Source organism: Capsicum annuum, chromosome 10 (assembly GCF_002878395.1).
Source record: "Capsicum annuum cultivar UCD-10X-F1 chromosome 10, UCD10Xv1.1, whole genome shotgun sequence".
In the NCBI taxonomy this organism is placed as follows: Eukaryota; Viridiplantae; Streptophyta; class Magnoliopsida; order Solanales; family Solanaceae; genus Capsicum; species Capsicum annuum.
Genome location: NC_061120.1, coordinates 137,863,050 through 137,885,179, shown reverse-complemented (window position 1 = coordinate 137,885,179; position 22,130 = coordinate 137,863,050). Strand labels below are relative to the sequence as shown.

Here is a 22,130-nt window from a genome sequence, read left to right as displayed (position 1 = left end):
TCCAAAATCCCCCGAAATCTCGTTTGGCGTCACCCTGCCCCTACGTATCCTACAAATAGCCCCCTTGACCTCCTCCACCTTGATACGCCTACAATAACCATAATCGTGACACTTCTCTGAGTTCTCCAAGTCTCCCAACACGAAACTTTTCTCCCCCTCGTCGTTCAAAAGTCTATGGAAATCAGATTGCCACCTCTTCCAAATAAGGGTATCCTCCACCAACACTTTGCCATCCTCTCCGTTGATGCACTTCACTTGTCAAGGTCACGAGCCTTCCGCTCTCTAGCCTTGGCTAGCCTATACAACTTTCTATCCCCACCTTTCTCCTCTAAAACCGCATACAAGCTCTCGGAAGCTGCTGTCTTCACCACTGTAACAGCTACCTTAGCCTCTTTCCTAGCTAACTTATGCTCTTCCTTATTCGTCCGCTTCTCCTCATTATCCTTGCTCTCCACCAACTTAGCATACGCCACCTTTCTTTTGACTTCTTCATTCCACCACCAGTCCCCTGGTGCTTGCTCGATCGACCTCTCAAAATACCCAACACCTCTTTAGCGGTCTCCCTAATGCAACTCACAGTCGTCTTCCACATACTGTCCACATCCTCTCTACTCTTCCAAGCCCCTCGTGTCGTCAACTTCTCAATCTCCAACACACTGGCCAAAGTTAAGCTACCCCACTTAATCCTGGGTCGATCCCTCAACTCTCATCTTAGTTCTGCCCTTTCTGATTACCAAGTCCATCACCAGAAGCTTATGTTGGGTTGAAAGAATCTCGCTAGGTATGACTTTACAGTCTTTACATTGCGCTCTATCAGCCTTCCTAAGGAGTAAAAAGTCTATCTGAGTCTTGGCCACCGAACTACGAAAGTTAATAAGGTGCTCCTTCTTTGGGAAGCCCGAATTCGCTACGCACAACTCAAAAGCCCTGGCAAAATCCAAAAGAGAAGCCCCTCCTTTATTTCGTTCCCAAAAACCGAAACCACCATGGACATCATTATAACCTCCCGATAAAGACCCAATATGCCCATTGAAATCCCCTCCAACAAAAGAAGCTTCTTAGAGCTCGGAACGCCTTTCACCATTTCATCTAATACCTCCCAAAAGACCTTCTTCTCCTCCCCGTCCAAGCCTACTTGCGGAGCGTAGGCACTAATAACATTCAGTGTAGACCCTCCAATGACCAACTTAATTAATATCAACCTATCATTGACCCGCCTAACCTCCACCACCTGCCCCCTAAGCTTTTCATCTACTAAGATACCTGCCCCATTCCTACATCTCATGCTATCTGAGTACCATAACTTATATTCATCCACTTCCCTCGCCTTAGAGCCTACCCATTTGGTTTCCTGGACACAAGCTATACTAATCCTCCCTTTCCTAAGAATCTTCACTAGCTCTATGGACTTACCCTTAAGAGTCCCTATGTTTCAAGACCCAACTCGCAACCTAGAAGCTCTCTTATCCCACCTAACCCTACTACCTCTTCACCCTTAGCCCCAAACTCGATCCCAGACCCGACCCTAACCCAACACCCCTCAACCCCGACCCTGACCTATGACATGACCCTGGTCTACCATGTCCGATCACAACCACTACGCAAATTAGAGAAGAAAGAAGAAAAGGAAAAAAGAAAGAACAAAGGGAAGCAAAACGGTAAGGCTAAAAGGACACACCAGTTATAATGAAAGGAATATATCAAAAGCAACAAAACCAATATTATAACACAAGTTTTGATAAACAGCTACCAATAACGAGAACTATACTACCATAGTAAATAGATATGCTAGTAAACCAATTAACGGTAATCAGATCGAAAAACCAAGATAGCCAAGTACAAATATCCAACAAGACAGTACGTAAAATGAAACGAGTGCACCTGATCCAGGGAGAAGATAAAGTGAGGATGTTTCCTTGATCGATTCGTTGGATTCCGGCAAGTTGGTGTAAAAATTGGTCGCCGGAATTTCACTGCCGTCACCTTTACCTATTGCTGACACCATTCCTGAAATTGGCCGCCAGAAAATTGCTGGTCGCCGGAAAAATATGTCGGCCACCGAAAAATTTTGTAGTCGCTGGAAAAAAGATGCGCCAGACTTATAGTACCTGAAGGGGTTATAACGAAAGAAAATAGAAGAGGGAGAAGGAGTGCAAAAACAGCTCGTCGGAGGACACTACCGGTCGGATCTGTTCCTTAACTTACCGACTCGTATAGAATCGAGTCACTTCCGACTGCAGTTAATAGCAACAAAGAGTTCGCAACTCCGGTGCGATAAGATTTTCAGAATCAAGAGTGCCAGAAAGAGGCAAAATCTTCCCTGGAGATATTTTATGAGTTGCCTGCTGGAGATATTGATGGTTGCCGGCAATCAATCAAGAAGAAGAAAAGGGTAGCCGGTGAGATTCTGGCTGGCATTCAATCAGTTGGATTTGGATGATGTAGTTGGAAGGCATTCAATCAGTCTTGAACGTAGTTGTTTCTAAAGTAAAGGGCATATTCCATTAGTCAAAACTGAATGTCATATTTTGTGTTGTATAACATCACAACCGACACCCAATCTCTATAATACTTGGGGGGTGCAACCAGAGAAGGGAGGCTATTCCTCAAGTATACATAGTCGTTCTCAATCCCTTCAAAAGCTCTTCAATGAATTGAGCAGCCTAGCTAAACAAGTAAAGTGTTTCCCGTTTAGCTAGCTTTTTCTCTGTCTTTTCAATTATCCCATATCACCAAATCCGTGTGTTTGTTAACCACAAGGCATGCCCAGGTAAATAATTGGTAACTGATCTGTTCTGCATTTGAATGTTGGCCAATCCCTGCATCTGTGTCACTTCCTTGATAGGAAACAATGACTTCTTCCTCCAACCAGATATAACCCTAAAACTGCTTCAAAAACTAAAATGATCATCCTGATAAAACTAATTTGTTCACAAAATGGGCAAGGAAGATTGTAAGCCTGGCTAAGGGTTTCACACCAAGGCAACGTGTTGTTGTTGGAACTACCCCATCAAATGATATTACATTAACATTGATCTAACATTAGGAGACACGTTGATACAGGTGTACCAAGCTGTCCAACAAGTTCACAACATTCACACGCAGCCAAGCTTGGGAGTTACAAAAACTCCAAGCTATGTTCATGCAAATGGCTGTGTGTGAGTTGGTACTTGAGCCATCCAATGGTTTAAATGTTTTTAAGTGTGAAGAGGAGCCTTGGAGTGTAATAAACTTACACTCCAAGGCCACCCCTTGGCAAGGTTAGTATGGTCATTATTCTCTCACTTTGTGGTGTAATATAAATAGATAGTATTAGGGTTATTTGGAGTTAGTTCATTCATATGATATTTTGAAAAACAAGACTTGTAATATTTTTGAACTTCTTTCTTCCATTGAGAGGTCCAAAATCGAAACTCACAAGTGGAGTGACACTTGGGTTGTATCTTGGCCAGAAACTTAGGTCTTGAGGTTCATGAGTTCCTATTGGTCCAAGTAAGAGTTTGGTGTTAACATTCATTAATCTTAAGGTTCTTGCATGTTGTTAGGGTTCTTAGATTCTTGAATATTGAATGTCAAACTATCTATCCATCTCTCTTGATATCATTGTATTATTGTTGAACTTTGAAGACTAGTGAAGCCGTGTGGGGCTTTTTTCGATTCACTAGCATTGTTGAACTTGTTGTTCTTGTTGTCAACTTTTTTCTCTTGTTCTAAACGAAATCTTGGAGACTAGTGAAGCCGTGTGTGGCCTATTTCGATTCACTTGCACCTTGTTGTTCATCTTGTTGTTCTTGTGATAACTTGATTCTCTTGATACACATTCACTCTTGTATCATTTGGTGTCAAAGCTCAAGGCTTGGTTTTGTCCTCACAAAACCAATCTTAGGAAGTGCTTACCAAACGTGTGTTGTAAACCTTGGCCTAGGGCTTCTTGTCTTGTAAAGTTGTCTTGGCCGAGAGTTGGTTGTTAGATCTACAAAAGTTTTTGTTTGTCTAGTTGTTTCTTGTGTTGGTTTCTTTTTCATCAACACAAAGGGTGTCTAAATCTAAAGTTGAGCTTAATGATAAGTGACTTATTGTGAAAATTTGAAGTTGGCCGTGTGTTTTGGCTTGTGTTTGGACGTTGAAGTGGCCATTGTTGGTATGTTGTTGTTGTGTTCATCTTGATCCTCTTCGTCCCATGTCGTAACCACTATAATGAGTAAAATAGATCCAAAAAGTTGTAAGACAAAGTTGTAAAGTTGTTTGTGAGAAGACTTGCCAACATCACTTCCTTGACTTGACAACCGCTTTTCCTTAAAACAAGGGACCTTGTCTTGTGAGACTAGTAAAGTCAAATCTCACCTTTTGAGCTTGAAAAGTTGAAAAGTTACAAGACTTTACTTTCCCTCCAATATCAAGTCATCCATTACAAAAAAAATTATGTAAAAATTAAGACTTCAAGTTGATGAACAAATTGTGTGGGTCGTGACCAATTGTAAGCTGCCACGTCACCTTAAAACACTGTTCACGTCAAGATTGTTAGAATATGAATAGGAATAGGAATAGTATACAAAATCCTACTTAGAAAAGGATTGTAATGTAGTCTCTATAAATAGGGTGTCAATGTAATTATGTAGACACACAATTCAATAATATTTTCTCTCATATTTCTCACATAGTATCAGAGCCAGGCCCGTCCCAAATCTTTGTTCACCGATGTTGGCCCCCCATATTATATTGTCCACGCTTCAGTTAACGAGGCCTGGGCGTGCGGGGGAGTGTTAAGTATCCCACATCGGAAAAGAGATGGGTAATTGGTCTTCTTATAAGGACTTGGATAATCCTCCTCTCATGAGCTAGCTTTTGAGGTTGAGTTAGACCCAAGATCAATTCTTATATGTAGTTGTGTTCCCCCACTTTGTGGGAACACACTGGGTTTGTTGTTGTTGTTGTATCAGAGCAGGTTTAGTGAGAAAATTACTGGGAAGAAAACTTAATAAGACAGCCCGATACTTCAATTTCCGGCGACTGTCAAGCCCTCGTCTATTTTTTAAGTGTTGTGTGTGAAAACCAACACCACCACGAGGTGAGAAACACCCAGGCGAGCAAACCCTACTGCTTGAATCTCATCTCCAGCAATCCACGCGCTGCCGAAATTTTCAGATCTGCGCCTCACGTGCCGGCACGTGCAGTTTATTCCGACCAGTTTCCGGCTAGATTTCTTTTCCAGCTAGGTCGCCACTTCATTACAAGGTTGTACCGATAGTTTTTTCTTGATTCCGACAAGTCTTTCAAGATTTCGATTGCCGGAACCTAAATTTCGACGATTTTTTCGGCAGTTTCTTTTTTGGTAGCCTCGCTTATTCATTCCGAGGCTGCTCATATGATTATTTTTTGATTTCGAGCAACTTCCGAACGTCAGATCTTATATCCGACGACTTTTTTTTTTTTCGAATTCTGACAGTATTTCTTTTTCATGATTAAATCTGAATCTTAATATGGAGATTATAAACTCAGATGTCAGAGTTTATGAAGAATCAACAAAGGGAAGGTCGATTTGGAAGATCTCGACCTAGGTGTAGTTATTATAAAAGGTTTGGACATACTCGTGGCGTATGCTATTCTCGACCTAAGTTATTGTAAAAGACTTGGACATTCTCATGGAATATGCTATTCTTTGCATGGTCGACCACCTAAAATGCTCATATTGCTCAGTCTAACACCACAGGTGATCAACAAGTATATTTATCTGCCAAGGAATATAATGAGTATCTTCAGTATCAAGTAAGTAAGCATATATTTCTACCAATAACCTCAACTGCACAATCTCCTACCTTTGGATCATGGGTTGTGGACTCAGGTGCTTCTGACCATATTTCTGATGACGAATCCCTTCTGTATGATATTGTTTATTCACAATCTCTTCATGCTATTACTTTAGCTAATGGAATTCGAACAGAGCCAAATAGAGTTGGACAAGCCAAATACCTATCTTCTGTCACTCTAGACTTTGTTCTTTATGTCCCTGATTGTCTTTTTAATCTTGTATCTGTTAGTCGTTTGACACGTGCCCTTGATTATAGTATAACTTTTTTTGATGATTCTTTTCTAATGCAGGACCGCAAAACGGGACAGACAATTGGCATTGGACATGAATCACAGGGCCTTTACCATCTTACCTCTTCAAATTACTTCACAGCATGCTCCGCTATAGATCCTCCCGACCTTATTCACAAACGTTTAGGACATCCGAGTCTATCCAAGCTACAAAAGATGGTGCCTAGTTTGTCTAGTCTATCCACATTAGATTGTGAGTCGTGTCAACTTGGGAAACAAACTCGTGCTATATTTTCATGTAGTATTGAGAGTCACTCAGAGTCTATTTTCTCATTAGTTCATTCTGATATTTGGGGTCCTTAGAGTCAGTTCACCCTTAGGATTTCGTTACTTTGTTACTTTCATCAATGATTTTTCAAGATGTACTTTGGTTTACTTGATGAAAGATCGTTCTGAGTTATTCTCTATATTCAAAGGTTTTTGTGCTGAAATACAAAATCAAGTTGGTGTTTCTATTCATGCTTTTCGTAGTGATAATGCCTTAGAATACTTATCCTTTCAGTTTCAGGAGTTTATGACTCATCAAGGAATCATTCACCAAACATCATGTCCATACACCCCTCAGCAGAACGGTATAACAGAAAGAAAAAATAGACATCTCATTGAGACTGCCCGCACTCTTCTCATTGAATCCCATGTTCCGCTGCGTTTTTGGGGCGATGCAGTCCTCGCATCTTGCTATCTCATTAATAGAATTCCATCATCTTCGATCCAGAATCAGGTTCCTCATTCCATACTATTTCCTCAGTCACATCTCCACTCTATCCCCCCTCGTGTTTTTGGGAGCACATGTTTTGTTCATAACTTAGCCCCAGGAAAAGATAAATTAGCCCCTCGTGCTCTCAAATGTGTCTTCCTTAGTTACTCTCGAGTTCAAAAAGGGTATCGATGCTATTCACCTGATCTGGGTCGCTACTTTATGTCCGCTGATGTCATATTCTTTGAATCTCAACCTTACTATACATATTCTGATCATCTTAATGAGGTTTTACCCATACCTCCAGTTCTGTCATATTCTTTGAATCTCAACCTTACTATACATATTCTGATCATCTTAATGAGGTTTTATCCATACCTCCAGTTCTACCCACACCAATCTTTGAGGAATCTACAGTTACTTCTCCATCTCCAGCTACAACGCCACCACTTTTGACTTATCACCGCCTCCCATGTCCAGCATCAATCCCAGATGATTCATGTCATGCGCCTGGCGCTTCCCCTACTGCGGACCTGCCTCCTTCTAGCCAATCAGTTGCACTTCAAAAAGATATAAGATCCACTCGTAATACTAACTCACATTATACTTTCTTGAGTTATCATCGTTTGTCATCACCCCATTATGCTTTTGTATCATCTTTGTCCTTTATTTCTTTCCCTAAGACTACAGGTGAAACACTTTCCCATTCAGGATGGAAAGAGGTTATGATTGATGAGATGTCTGCTTTACATAGTAGTGGTACTTAGGAGCTTGTTTTCCTTCCAGGTAAATCTCCTGTTGGTTGCCGTTGGGTTTATACAGTCAAAGTTAGTCAAAGTTGGTCCAGATGGTCAGGTTGATCGGCTGAAGGCTCGCTTTGTTGCCAAAGTATATACACAGATATTTGGGCTTGATTATAGTGACACCTTTTTTTCCGTGGCTAAAATAGCATCAGTCCGTCTTTTTCTCTCTTTGTCATTGGCCTCTTTATCAGTTGGACATTAAGAATGCTTTTCTGCATGGTGATCTTGAGGAAGAAGTCTATATGGAGGAACCACCTGGTTTTGTTGCTTTGGGGGGGGGGGGGGGGTTCTAGTAGCTTTGTATGTCGATTGCGCAAGTCACTCTATGGTTTGAAACAATCCCCTCGTGCCTAGTTCGGAAAGTTTAGCACAGTGATTCAGGAGTTTGGCATGATTTGTAATGGAGTTGATCATTCGGTGTTTTATCGCCAATCTGAACCAAATCTGTGTATTTTTTTGGTGGTTTATGTTGACGATATTGTTATCACCGGCAGTGATCAAGATGGTATCACTAACTTGAAGCAACATCTCTTTCAGCATGCCCAGACTAAAGACCTTGGCAGACTGAAATACTTTCTAGGTATTGAGATTGCTCAGTTCAGATCAGGTATTGTTATTTCTCAACGCAAGTATACTTTAGACATTCTTGAGGAGACAGGAATGATGGGATGTCGACCAATTGGCACTCCTATGGATTCAAATGCTAAACTTTTGCCAGGACAGGGGGAGCCACTCAGTGATCCTGGAAGGTATAGGCGGTTGGTTGGAAAGTTGAATTATCTCACAGTGACTAGACCTGACATCTTTTTTCCGGTGAGTGTTGTAAGTCAGTTTATGACTTCCCCCTGTGATAGTCATTGGGATGCAGTTGTTCGTATTTTGCGATATATAAAGTCATCTCCAGATAAAGGACTATTCTTCGAGGATCGAGGCCATGAGCATATCATTGGATATAAAGATGCTGATTGGGCAGGATCACCCTCTGATAGACATTCTACATCTGGATATTGTGTTTTAGTAGGAGGTAATTTGGTGTCTTGAAAGAGTAAGAAACAGAGTATGGTTGCTCGATCTAGTGTCGAAGCAGAATATCGAGCAATGGCTGCAGCAACTTATGAGCTGGTTTGGATCAAACAATTGCTGAGAGAACTAAAATTTGGAGAAGCTGGTAAGATGAAACTTGTATGTGATAATCAAGCAGTCTTTCATATTGCATCTAATCCAGTGTTCCATGAGAGGACCAAACACATAGAGATTGACTGTCACTTTGTCAGAGAAAAGGTACTCTTGGGAGATATTGTTACAAAATTTGTAAAGTCAAGTGATCAACTTGCAGATATCTTCACCAAGTCCCTCACCTTTCCTCGTATTAATCATAGTTGTAATAAGCTAGGTACATATGACTTGTATGCACCAGCTTGAGGGGGAGTGTTAGAATATGAATAGGAATAGGAATAGTATACAAAATCCTACTTAGAAAAAGATTGTAATGTAGTGTCTATTTGTGTCAATGTAATTGTGTAGACACAATTCAATAATATTTTCTCTCATATTTCTCACAAAGATTAAGCTCAAATTTGGATTTTCTTAGTTCTAATTGATGATTCTTGGTTTCCCTTAGTTGTTCCGAGAACTAACTAACAAACTAGTACATTCCCACTAGCTTGTTACTTAGTCCTTTGAAGCCTTGAGTTCGTGTCATCGTTTGCTTGTGTGCTTTTGTCGTTTGAACATGTTGAAAACTTCTTGATTCTAGTCCGAAGAGCATTCTTTGAGTCTTCAAACAAGAATCCACTCCGGACTAGAGCCTACTCATACTTTAAGGATTCACGGGTTACTAGCCAATCTACAACACTTGTGGAACTAAAGTGTTAGGTGATCTAAAGAGTGTGAGTGAGGAGAGGGCTACACTAACTTGTTTGCTGATTTTGTAGGTGATACCTTGACAAAGGAGGAAACCACGTCTCAAACCGTGGATTCCAATGCTATTGAGACTATGAGGGACCCGAACTCTTGAAAGGTTGAATACGGAAGTTGGAGCTGTGAGAGGGGATTTGACCACAATAAAGGGAGATGTGTTGACTATTAGTGGGAGATTAGAACAAGTGGAGAGTCAAAGTAACTCTCGCCCTTCTACTGAACATGTTTCTTCAATTGGACATGATAGAACTTCCTTCGCAACCGTTACTCCCAAAACATGGCACCAAATGCTAAATCCACTACCAGCTCCGCTAAATGCCGCAAGCCAAACCACTCATATCCCTCCAACCCGTGACTCCAATAGGCCAACACATTCCTTAACTCCTTAAGTCCCACAAGAGGGATTTGGACGTGAAATACATCCACTAAATCCGAACCCTTCCTTCCAAGCTGTACTAAACCAAAGACCATTACCTCCACAAAATCCAATTCCTCCAAATCAAGTCCCAAATGTCCAAAACCGTCCCGTCCACTTTGAGGAATATGGTAGAGAAGAGTATGAAGGGTATGGAGCCTTTGATGATGCTTACATGAGGGAGGAAGAAATGAGAAGGGGTCGTGTGGATCCAAGGAGATACCGAGGGTATGGAGAAAGGGGAAACCGACACCAAGAGAGAGACGTAGGCATCAACACCATCAAGTTGAGCCTACCAATCTTTAAAGGTGAAAGTGACCTCGAGGTCTACTTATCTTGGGAATCGGTTTGTGACAGTTTTCCAAGTTAATGATATCTCGGAAGAAAAGAAAAGTTGTTATGCCATAGCTCATTTTGAGGATTATGCTAACACTTGGTGGGAGTATGTTAAGCGGTTTGGTAATGAATTAGTTGATGGGTAGTCACCACCTGGGTTTCGGTTGAGATACCTAATGAGACAATGGTACCTTCCCGAGAGTTATCGACATGAGTTGCTTGCTAGATTGTACAACTTGCGTCAAGGTAACAAAAGTGTGATGGTATATTATGATGAGTTTCAACAACTTATGTTGAAGCTTGATTATCATGGGGAACAAATTAGTCATGAAATCATCCAGTTCAAGTGTGGGTTGAACAAAGAGATCTCCACTCATTTGACACTTCACAAGTTTGATACCATTGAAGGTATTTTCCAAGCGGCTCTTGAGATTGAAAGGGAACTTAAAGAGAGGTCGTCGTTCAAGGCAAGGGGACAATCAACCTCGGGTTGGCCTAGGAACAAGGATATGGGTCAATCCTTTTTGGTTAGAAAGAAGGAGCTCTTCATAGATCATGATGAGGACACACCCATGCTTCTTTCGGAACATTGTTTTAACACTAACCCCACTAATTCTTCTATTTCTCCTTTGATTTCTTGTGTGTTGCAGGATTATGAAGATGTTTTTCCCAAAGAACTTCCACAAGGGCTGCCCCCGCTTCGAGGAATTGAACACCAAATAGATTTTGTGCCAGGATCCCAATAGCCCAACAAACCGGCTTATAGAAGCAACTAGACGGATACTAAAGAATTGCAACGCCGAGTTGAGGAACTTCTCAACAAAGGTTACATCAAGGAAAGCATGAATCTATGAGCGGTTCCGGTGCTACTAGTGCCTAAGAAAGACGGGACTTGGTGTATGTGTGTGGACTACCGGGCCATCAACAAGATTACGGTAAAATATCATCACTTTATCCCTAGGTTAGATGATATGCTTGATGAATTGAGTGGTTCGTGTCTATTTTCCAAGATTGATTTGAGGAGCGGCTATCACCAAATAAGAATGCAACCCGGTGATGAATGGAAAACCGCATTCAAGACCAAATTTGGTCTCTATGAATGGATGGTTATGCCATTCGGCCTAACAAATGCTCCGAGTACTTTCATGAGGCTAATGAATCATGTGATGAAGCCTTTCATCGGAAAGTTTGTTGTTGTTTACTTTGATGACGTCTTGGTTTATAGCAAGTTCTTAGATGAGCATGCAAAGAATTTACAATGTGTGTTTGATGTCCTCCGAAAGGAGAAGTTGTATGCTAATCTAGAAAAGTGTTCCTTTGGTGTTAATGAAGTTGTATTCCTTGGTTTTGTGGTAAGCTCAAGAGGGGTCGAAGTGGATGAATCCAAGATTGACGCTATCAAAAATTGGCCAACTCCTCAAACCGTAGGTGAATTGAGAAGCTTCCACGGGTTGGCTAGTTTTTATAGACGTTTTGTCAAAGGATTTAGCACCATTGCCTCCCCCTTGACCGAAGTGATTAAGAAGGACCGACCTTTCAAATGGGGCGATGAGCAAGCTTAAGGCCTTTGCCTGTGACCCTACTGTTTATGAATAGATGACTGATTGTCTCAGCTTCTTCACCTCACATGTATCATTTCGAGCGAGCATTGATATTTCTCTTTCTAAGGTTTTCATGAGTCAGCACCACTTCCCTGGCTAAGAACCAACTAAAACATGATACTTTGTGTGGTATTTTAACTTTCCAAATGTTCTTCAATAGTCAGTCACCATCTGTTGCATGTCTCTGCTGAGAAGCTTATATGCTTAGGAAACCTTGAAGCTTCCGCTATTGTCTACTTGCCACCAAAGTCTTATCATTTCCCTGCTGTATACCCTTGAACTCTTCCAGTGTTGTATACAACTCTACTAATGTATCCACTTCCCAATCATTTCGATTTCTTCTGAGTTGAAAATTCCATCCCTTTGTTGACCATGCTCCATCTACTGTTTTCTCTTGCTGTAGATCTAGGGCATAATGATTCTTTAGACAAGAATTGGTAAGTCATTTGTCCTCCCAAAAGGATGTATTGCAGCCATTAGATACCCTGATAGTGGTATGAGCCTTCATTAGAGGCAAAAGTATTCTTATCGACCTCCATAAACTCACTCCATACGGTGAATTTACTTCCTTGTTACCCACTTATTATCCTCACCATATTTAGCTCTTATTATGTCTACTCAGTAAGCTTGACAATACTTCTCAACCATTTCAGTTTGAGAGCATAACTCTGCCATTTTAAATTCCTGTTGCCTACACCCACCTTGGTTCTTCCCACACACCACCTTGCACCATTTAATTAAATGTAACCCTTTTCCCTCCGTATTTCCATTCCACAAGAAATCCCTCCTAATCTTATCAATCCTCTGAATAACCTCACTTGTAATGGGAAATAAAGACATCATATAAACTGGCATTGCATCAAGTACTGAATTAGTGAGAGTGATTCTCCCCCACAAGGATAAGTATTGAGCCTTCCACCCTGTCAGTTTCTTTTTGCACTACTCAATTACTGATTCCCAAATCTCTTTGGGTTTTGATTTGGCTCCCAAAGGCATTCCTAGGTATGTAGTTGGCAGTGTACCTATTTCGCCTCCCAAAACCTGAGTCAGAAGTTACATATCAGGCAGTATGTTGATAGGATACAAATGACTCTTCCTCCAGTTGATATTTAGCCCTGACGTGCCTTCAAACAGAACCAAAATAGTCCTAAATACTCTGAGCTGGTCCTCCTCTGCATCACAGAAGATTAGTGTGCCGGCAGCATATTGGAGGTGTGTGAATTCTTTGCTAACCTCTGAACTGCTGGCCATTTCAAATCCTGATAGTCATCGGGTTGCTTTAGCAACGTTGATCATGTTATTCAGTCCTTCCATGACTAGAATGAACAGAAAAGGAGAAAAGGGATCACCTTGCCTTAAACCTCTTTGTGCAGATAAAAAGCCTTCAGGTCCTCCATTTATCAAGACCGATTTCATGGTTGAGATGCAATATCTGACCCATTTGAGCCACTTCTCCCCAAAACCCATACATGCTAAAACTTTGAGAAGAAACTTCCAGTTAACATGATCATATGCTTTTTCAATGTCCAGCTTACACAAGATCCGTGGCTTCTCCTGTTTGATTCTGGTATCTACTGCTTCATTTGCAATCAGCACTGAATCCATTATTTGTCTCCCCTTAAAAAAAGCCATTTGTTTGAAATCGACCAACTTGTTGATCACTTTTTTCAACCTTTCTGTCAACACCTTGGACAAAATCTTATACACACTTCCTATCAAACTTATGGGTCTGAAGTCTTGATTGGTAGGCCTTCTCCATGAATATACAAGTTTGAAAAGAAAGATGGATTTGCATAGTGAACTTAGGTTGTATCCGAACACCTTTGGTGTCTGAATCTTTTCTAGCAGATACGTGTTTTATGTGGTTGGTTTTTGAATATTAATGAGTTTAGCTAATACATCAATAGTGAAGCTTATTGTCAATGTCCTAGCAAGATTTGGGCATTTAATTATTTGAGCTGGTGATTTCCTTATCAACTTGTTTTTTAAATTGGAGAGGGTGAGTTTTATTACAAATTGTGATGGCCCTGATGACTGATCTGCTGAACATGACACAATAGCTGCCCACTGTTTCCAGTTCAGGAATGACCTCTCAACTCATATTTTCCAGTATTTGTGCACACTGCCACACACCAAAATTCAACTATTCATACTTTTAATAGGTTAAAAAGATCCACAAAGTCCATATATCCCTTGCCACTCTGGAGTGCCTGTAGGCTAAACTGAAAGGGCAAAAAGGGAAATAAACCTAAAAGATGGCTTAAAAGTAATACTCCCTCCTTTTCAAAAAGAATGACCTACTTTGACTTGACACAAAGTTTAAGAAAATAAAGAAGACTTTTGAATCTTGTGGTCTTAAATTAAAGTTGTGTCAAATGTACCAAAAGGTCCTTTAATCTTGTGGTCCTAAACATGCCATGTGGAAAGTTGAAATTAAAGTATTGCCAAAAAAGGAAAGGGGTCATTCTTTTTGAAACGGACTAAAAAGGAAAGTAGGTCATTCTTTTTGAAACGGAGGGAGTAACAATTTTAGTCTTTCTATGTGTACTTGCTGTCCTAATCGCATTCTGTTCAGCCCAATTGTTTCCTCTTCAATTATTTTCACTCTAATGTTTAAATTCTTTCATACTCATTATTGCAATTATCTTAGGCAGTTCCAACTTTTGTAGTCCATCATCTTCAGTTTCTCATCCAATCTGCCGTTAGAGATTTATTCCTTTGTTTGAATGAAACTACTCGGCGCTTGATCGAGTTGTTCGCCTTTCATATTAGAGCAAGCTTATATCTTTGAAGATTATATCTAAGTTTCTAGTTATCAGGCTCCAAATATTGTCATATTACACTGCCCAACACGCAAGGGAAGAAATAGAGGAGATTTTGGATCTGAAAGTACTTTTGCCCTAGTCATCGAGACTTTTTTTGTACGTTTTTGGAGAAATTGTAGTATCATGGTCATCTATGGTGAATGATTGCTCTTACTTTTTTTTTGGATAATCGTGGTGTTTGGACTAGCTTTCGCGCACCTCGACTAAATCTACGGGATACCTGCCACCTCTTACTTATTTCTTAGAAAAAGGGGTTGCTCTAAGTACAAGAACATGTTTTGGTATGAGATTTTCTACTTTGTATTCATACTGTGTGCGGACTATTTACCCCCATGTTCATAAAATATTTACATTATCAGGAAAAAGTAATACTTCCTATGATGATGATATGATATGAGCTTAAATGAAGATTCAGATAGCTGGCCCCAACCTATTTTGACACTAAGGTGTAGTTGTTGTCATTATCAGGAAAAAACTATACTACCCAAAATTAGGTGCTCTTGCACTCATCATCAACCATTAGAGAATGTGGTTACTAGAATCTCCAACAAAGGCGTGCACACAGCCAAGTGACAAGTTGAAGAGATTGCAGTATATCTCAGCAAATCTCTATTGTTTTACATGTTTCAAAGGTATAGATAGTAATATGGATTCTTTTATTACCTCTGTAGTGATGACCTACATGCCACAAGACTTTCGTGGTACACTAATAAGGCAACAGAGGGAGCGTTCTGAGAGAAATAAGCAGGCTGAAGTTGATGCCCTAATCAATTCTGGTGGAAGTATTCGTGATCGATATTCTCTGCTGTGGCATCAACAAATGGAACGGTAAGTATTGTTTCATCATCCTCGTTGTGATGGGATAGCCAGTACATGATTTGATTCTGATTCATGCCGAGATACTTTCACACAGGAGGCGGCAACTGGCTCAACTGGGTTCTGCTACAGGTGTCTATAAGACACTGGTGAAGTATTTAATTGGAGTGCCACAGGTGTGTCATGATTCATATGGTAGAAAATAATGGATTCATAACTTTTGCCTAACAAGTACTTGTCAATGTCTAAACAAGGCCTATTGTTATTATGCATTAACCTTTTGTTTAATGTAATATTCTCATGGATGCCAAATGATCCATTTTGAATATATTCATTCCAGGGACAGTACGTTGACTCTGTTTTTCAGTAAAACTATTTACCTGCAATTTATCTTGCAGGTTCTGTTGGATTTTGTTCAGAAAATAAATGATGATGATGGGTATTATTTTCGCTTTATCTTATATATTCTTTTTCTATTTGGTCGTGTTCTTTATTTTGCTTATTTTTCAAGGGTTGGGTTACCCAATTGTGTTCCTGTCTACTGCTTTTTGATAAATGTCTACCTTTAGGCCAATGGAAGAGCAGCGACAACGTTATGGTCCACCTTTGTACAGCCTCACGAAAATGGTGCTCAACATTCGACTTTTTCTTTCTCTGCTGTGGCGACGCTTTGAAGCTGGAAAACTGTGAGACTTTAGACATATTGATCAAATGATTGAATTGAGAAGCATTTGGTTATTTCCTTAAATGTCTGCATCCTTGCTCCACAGTAATAGCATTTTTCACCTGAGTGTAGTTGTTTCATTTTGGGCAGATCAAGGAATCAAATTACGGTCTTGGAAGAAGCAGTCGATGTGTACACGTCTGAGTTTCAAAGATTCATCAAATTCATTCGGTATTTTACGCTTCTAGAAATGTCATTTCTTATCTTTTCCTTGTCCCTAATCGTGTTTATTCAATATAGATTAGCCTAATTTCTTTTGTGTTCAGTTATTGCTATATTATGTATTTCATAAATATGATATTTTTATATCATGGTCAATTAGATAAAACATTCAAGTCGCTTCTCGGATGACAGTCATGTCATTGTAGGCAACTTAGGCCCATGTCTGGACGCTAAGGACAGAAGAAAAATGAAGGAAAGCTTTTACAATTTTCGCCTTTTTCGTTGTTTTGATTAAAATGGAGGGAAAATATAATAGGGAAATCTATCTTACCTTTTTATTCTACATTTTAGTCTAGAGAGACATTTTTATCTCCCTCTTACTTCTCAAACCAAAGAAGGGAGTCATTATCTTGTAGCAATCTTCTAAGCAGAACAATTTACTTTTTTGTATTGTAAAATATGTTGCCCGACATTTCCTTAATGCTGGGTAATACAATATTACCATTCTGAGAAAAAGGAGTCATTTTCTCCATTCCCCTTTTCTTTCCTTCTTTCACTGTCCTCCTATCATCTGTCAAAAAAAAATAAAATTGTCCTCCTATCTTCCTGTTTGCATTGAGGGAGAGACGAGCTAGCTAGACTCTTAGCGAATATTTATCATTGCTTCCACTGAATTCCGTGTTCTATAACGAGAAACCTCTTATTTTGTTGATCCTCAAAATCTAAAGTTCAGGCATTTCCTTTGGGTGGTTTTCTGTCTTTCATTGGAACTCTACTAAAATAAAACCAAAAAAGAAATGAAGTTTGCTTATCTAACTTTACTTTGATTGAATCCTTCGTGGATTCAGTAAATCTACATGTGACCAACTTGGGTATTGGTCATGGACTAAGATATTTAGAAGCTCATAAAGATCCATTAAGATTAGGGCCATAAAGGCCATATGAGATCCTAACGACGTCATGGCATGCCAATTTATCTCTTTAACTTAGCTATATTAGGTTTTCCAACCGAATCAACTTAAAATTTTGAATTTTTTCCTATTTCTTTTGTAATGATAATTAGGAGATGATAAAGGATCTATGGCATCTAGAGGGATGTCTCAATTTATATATTCCTACATGTATTATTTTAGAGCAAGTAGCCTTACTTTCTCGCTTAGCTTCATATTTCAGCAACAGGAAAACCTTTTCCTTGCTTACCATTCCCATAATAGAGCAAAGGAAAGTAAGAAACGCCATTAGTTGGATCATCATAAAATTGGGGATTCCTTGTGCTCCTGAATGTTACTTGTCGAATCAAAGGAGTTTTCAGCGGAAAAGCGCATGCGGGGAAGTTGAATGTTATGTGGCAGAGAATGCTGCCAAAGATGAGTATCTTAAAGATATAGATGGAATGGATGTAGGGTCTTACACATGTGGGAAGTGGACAAATTTTATAATTTGGTTGAGTTATTGTATGGGCATGATGTACTGAACGGTAGTTTGGCGTATGGAGAGCGAGAGAGTAAAGATGGTTTATTCATTCGAAGCCGAGGCAAAAAACATTAGGTGATTTCTTCACAATGTGTACAAGTCTTGGTGGATGGAGTTATTTGGTACCTAAGTTGGTAAGAGTTAGAAAGTACCCCGTAAACTTAGTTGAGGCATGCACAAGCTGGTCAAGACACTACAATTATAAAAAAAATAAGATGGTTTATTCATTGCCAAATCTTATTACAAGAGTTTATTAAGGAGAAAAATGCATTTTCCCTCGTTGCTCTATATGGGTTCCTAGGCCACTAGGTAGGGTGCGTTTATTTGTGTGGTAGGCAACAAGAGGAGTGAGTTTGACACCGAAAAACCTGTGAGAGAAGAGGATCATTTTGTTAGTTGGTGTTACATGTACTAATATTTGGGTGAAGATTTAGATAATTCCCCGTTGCGTTGTCAAGTGGCTAATAAATGATAAAGGATAGTTCTTAACTTGTTTGAGTTGCAACGCATGATGCTGAGCACAGTGAAGGTGGCGCTGCATAGCTGGGCTTACATGAGGAGAAAGAAGTCCAAGGGTATGGAATGTTGCCCTTTTAGCTAAGTTGATTTGGAAAGAGAGAAATATCAAAGCGTTTGAAGGGGTTGAACAAGATTTTGTACGATTGCAAAAGTTGCCTTTTTTTTGAGAAGGTAACATTTGTGTGTATTTACTGAAACCAATACAATGGGTTGTACTGAAAACCATACTTACAACTTGTCAAAAATGAAGAAACGCTGAATTTTAATCCTAACAGGAACCTAGGATATCTATAATGGATTCAGTATCTTCTAAGTACATTTGTGTGCAAAAAAAAAAAAAGTTTGACGCAGTTCAGCTTGATCTTCTGTAGATCACTGCTTTTTCTCTCAAAACATCTAGCATTCCTTGTTGTCCAAATTCTCCACCAGATGCATGCTGGGACAATTCTCCATCTATCTTTATCTGAAGCTTCCATCCCTAGCTCTTCCTAACTGTGTAGGAGATGTGTGATCTTGTTAGGCATGGCCCAAACAAAATCCCCGAGATCGATGAAAATCCTCCAGAGTTGAGTTGTTATACTACACTGGAGAAACAAATGACTGACTGTCTCAGCCTCCTCACCATCTGGAACACCAAGAGAACTTTTTCTTCTAGAGATTTTCTTGTGTTAGAACTGCTTCTCTTGCCAGAAGCCAAGTGAAACATGCCACCTTGAAAGGGATTTTCGATTTTCAAATCTGTTTCCAAGGCCATTGTGGAGGCTGTTATCCACCTTGGTTCAAAAACTTATAAGATGAGCTCACCCTGAAAGTACCTTTGTTGTCTTTGATCGACCATAACCTTCAGACCCACCCTTCATTCCTTTAAAACCATCCAATGTACTGAAAAATTCTGTCACCTTTTCAATTTCCCAATCATTGAAGTTCCTTCTAAACTGGAGATTCTAACCTTGCTGTATCCAAATGTCAGCTTGGCTAGTTTGTTTTTGCTCTGCCAAGTTATACATCGTTGGAAAAAGATTCTTCAAACTTGAAGTGCCCAACTATTTGTCCTCCCAGAAAGATGTTTTTCTTCCATTACCTGTCCTGACAATTGTATTGTTCTTCAAAAGAGGCCAAAGGATTCTGATGGACCTCCATAGACTTACACCATAAGGTGTGAGAACCTCCTTTGTCACCCGTTTGTTTTCCTTGATATTTAGCTTTGATTACTTTGCCGCAGTATGCTTGAGGCTCTTGAGAATACCTCCATAACCATTTCAATCTAAGAGCTTTGCTTTGCAATTTCAAATTCCTTATTGCTAACCCACCTTGCTTCTACCCCAGAGAACTTTTTTCCATTTGACTAGATGTTGCACAGTAGAGTCACTCTCCTTAATTCCTTTCCAAAAGAAATCCCTCCTAATCTTGTTTAGTCGCTGAATCACTCCATCAGGAATGCGAAAGATAGACATCATATAGGTTGGAAGGGCATCCAAAACTGAATTAGTGAGAGTGACTCTGCCTCCCAGGGAAATGTATTGACATTTCCAGCTTGTTAACTTCTTCTCGCACTTTTCAGTTACTGCGTTTCGGATGTTCAAAGCTTTGGATTTGGCACCTAAAGGCATTCCCAGATAAATGGTAGGTAGCGAACCTACTTCCCCTCCCAGAATTCTAGACAACTCCACCATATTTGGGACTTCATTGATTTGGAACAACTGATTTTTTCTCCAATTGATATGAAGGCCAGAGACACCTTCAAAAGTAAAAGTACTAGTATTGATCTCAGAATTAGTAATTGCCCTTCATCAGCATCACAAAAAATTAAGGTGTCATCGACATATTTTAGATGAGTAACTTCCATGTTGTCGTTTGAACTTGAGGTTTGCTTTGTTGCTACCTCAAAACCCCTGAGACATTCATTCTCTCTAGCCACTTTTATCATGTTATTTGGCCCTCCATGACAATGATAAATAAGAACAGGGTACTGTAGACCACTGTACATAACTCTCTTTCCCGTGAGCTCCCTCACTCGCTTTCTTTCCTTCCAAATGGGAAAGAAATCTTTCTTTATTTCTGGGGATAAATCATTCGAAGTTTTGAAGAAAGCGATGGCTGGTTTGTTTGGGTTGAGCGTGGACGGAGGGTTTGCAGCCAGATTAAGCTTGATGAGGAGAACTTAAGATGGGTTAGCGAGCAAATGCAACAGGCGTCGTGTGGAAATGGGAATCTTTACAGGAAGTGGGGAAGGAAGATTCAAAATTATCTTTATAGGGTGTACCAAAATTTTAATAGATATGGAAGATACATAAGAATCGAAACAAGGAAAGGGGAAGGGAAATCAACAATAATAATACTAGAAGTAGGTTACAACAAGGGTTGGGGAGACATGGCAGGGAAGATACTACATTCTCTTGGAGAAGCACCCAATTACAAGTACAAGAAATTCACAAATCTGCAAAAGAAATCTTTTCTCAATGCTGCCGAAATTACTCATTGGCCTAATCTTCAGGGAGGAAAAATTGAAAAAGTCACCAGCGAAACCACTGATGAAAATTTCCTCTTTCTCTCAAAATGCTTAGTCGAATGCTTCAATGACCCTTTCCACCGGAGCCCCAATACTGAAATTATTCAAAAAAGGTTTACTTTCAAATGGCAGGTGACAGCTGGTCTGAGGATAACTCCCATGGCACACAATAAATTTCTGTTTGAGTTTCCTTCGAAACAAGAGGCTGCTAGGGTGAAAGCAGGTGATTGGTTTTGGAATGGTCGACATCTTCAGGTAGAGTGGTGGTCGCCGGAATTCAGGACCTCTCCGGTGGGGCACAGAGCAGACCATAGATAGGTTAAAGTGTTTGGTATTCCTCTTCACGGATGGAGCATGAACACTTTTCGCTATATCAGAGACCTATGTGGTGGATTTATTGGCATAGATGAGGATACAAAGAGTAGAGTGCATTTATTTTGGGCTCGAATATGCGTGAAAGCCTCTGCCACTGAAACCCCGAGTGAAGCCGTTCTAGTGCTGGGTGATTTGAGATTTGGAATCTCTATCGTGGAGGACAAATTAGTGGATCTAAAGGTCGCCGAGGATGGAGCACCAGTCGCCGGGGATGGAGCAACAGTTGCTACCATGACGGAGCGAGATACGGGATTGGACAAGGCATCCTCGAGCCAAGTGAAGGATCTGTCGCAATACCCACCGGTTTATAGCAAAGAATACAGGGGTTCAAAGAACTTTAATTCAAATAAGTGTCCAGTGGAACCCAATCTTAAAACAAAGTAGCTGTTTCAAAACCCTAATCCCAGATATAACAAAGTGGTGGCTAAATAATTGGGCCAAAAGCTGGACAACTCATATTATTCAAAAGGGCCAAGGCCCAAAACATTTACCAGGAGGAAATTTGAGAAGGAATGGCTGGCCAAAATACCTTTTTTGACCCACGTGCTCATAAAAGCAGTTCATTAAGACTTGAGAATTATTTTGACCCACTCACTGAAGAAATAAAGAAAGCAGAAGATGGGAAAATTGAGATGACACCTTCAAGGGTGGCAAACGATTTATCATCTAAACTTGACGATGAAGCAGATGATGAAGCAGAGCCGATGGCCATGATAATTCCAAGACCTATGTAGCCAAGCGATTTTGTAACAGTAAACAGTTCAGATGCTGAATATTCCTCCAGTGATAATCCTCTCCTTGGTTTGAAGCTGGACATTTTTCTACTCAAGTCACTCACTCCCATTCCTCTGTTGTA

The 22,130-nt window shown here is 40.1% G+C and overlaps 1 protein-coding gene across 7 annotated transcripts in view; it reads left to right on the top strand.

The window, feature by feature from the left end:
- Nucleotides 1–22,130, top strand: part of LOC107845280 — a 45,532-nt gene that overhangs the window by 6,744 nt on the left and 16,658 nt on the right. For all 7 annotated transcript variants that reach the window (XM_016689511.2, XM_047398167.1, XM_047398164.1 and 4 more), the window contains 5 exons: nucleotides 15,368–15,524; nucleotides 15,610–15,688; nucleotides 15,911–15,951; nucleotides 16,082–16,198; nucleotides 16,327–16,407. In XM_016689511.2, coding sequence (XP_016544997.1) covers nucleotides 15,368–15,524; nucleotides 15,610–15,688; nucleotides 15,911–15,951; nucleotides 16,082–16,198; nucleotides 16,327–16,407 — 475 coding nt within the window. The remainder of the gene's footprint in view (nucleotides 1–15,367; nucleotides 15,525–15,609; nucleotides 15,689–15,910; nucleotides 15,952–16,081; nucleotides 16,199–16,326; nucleotides 16,408–22,130) is intronic.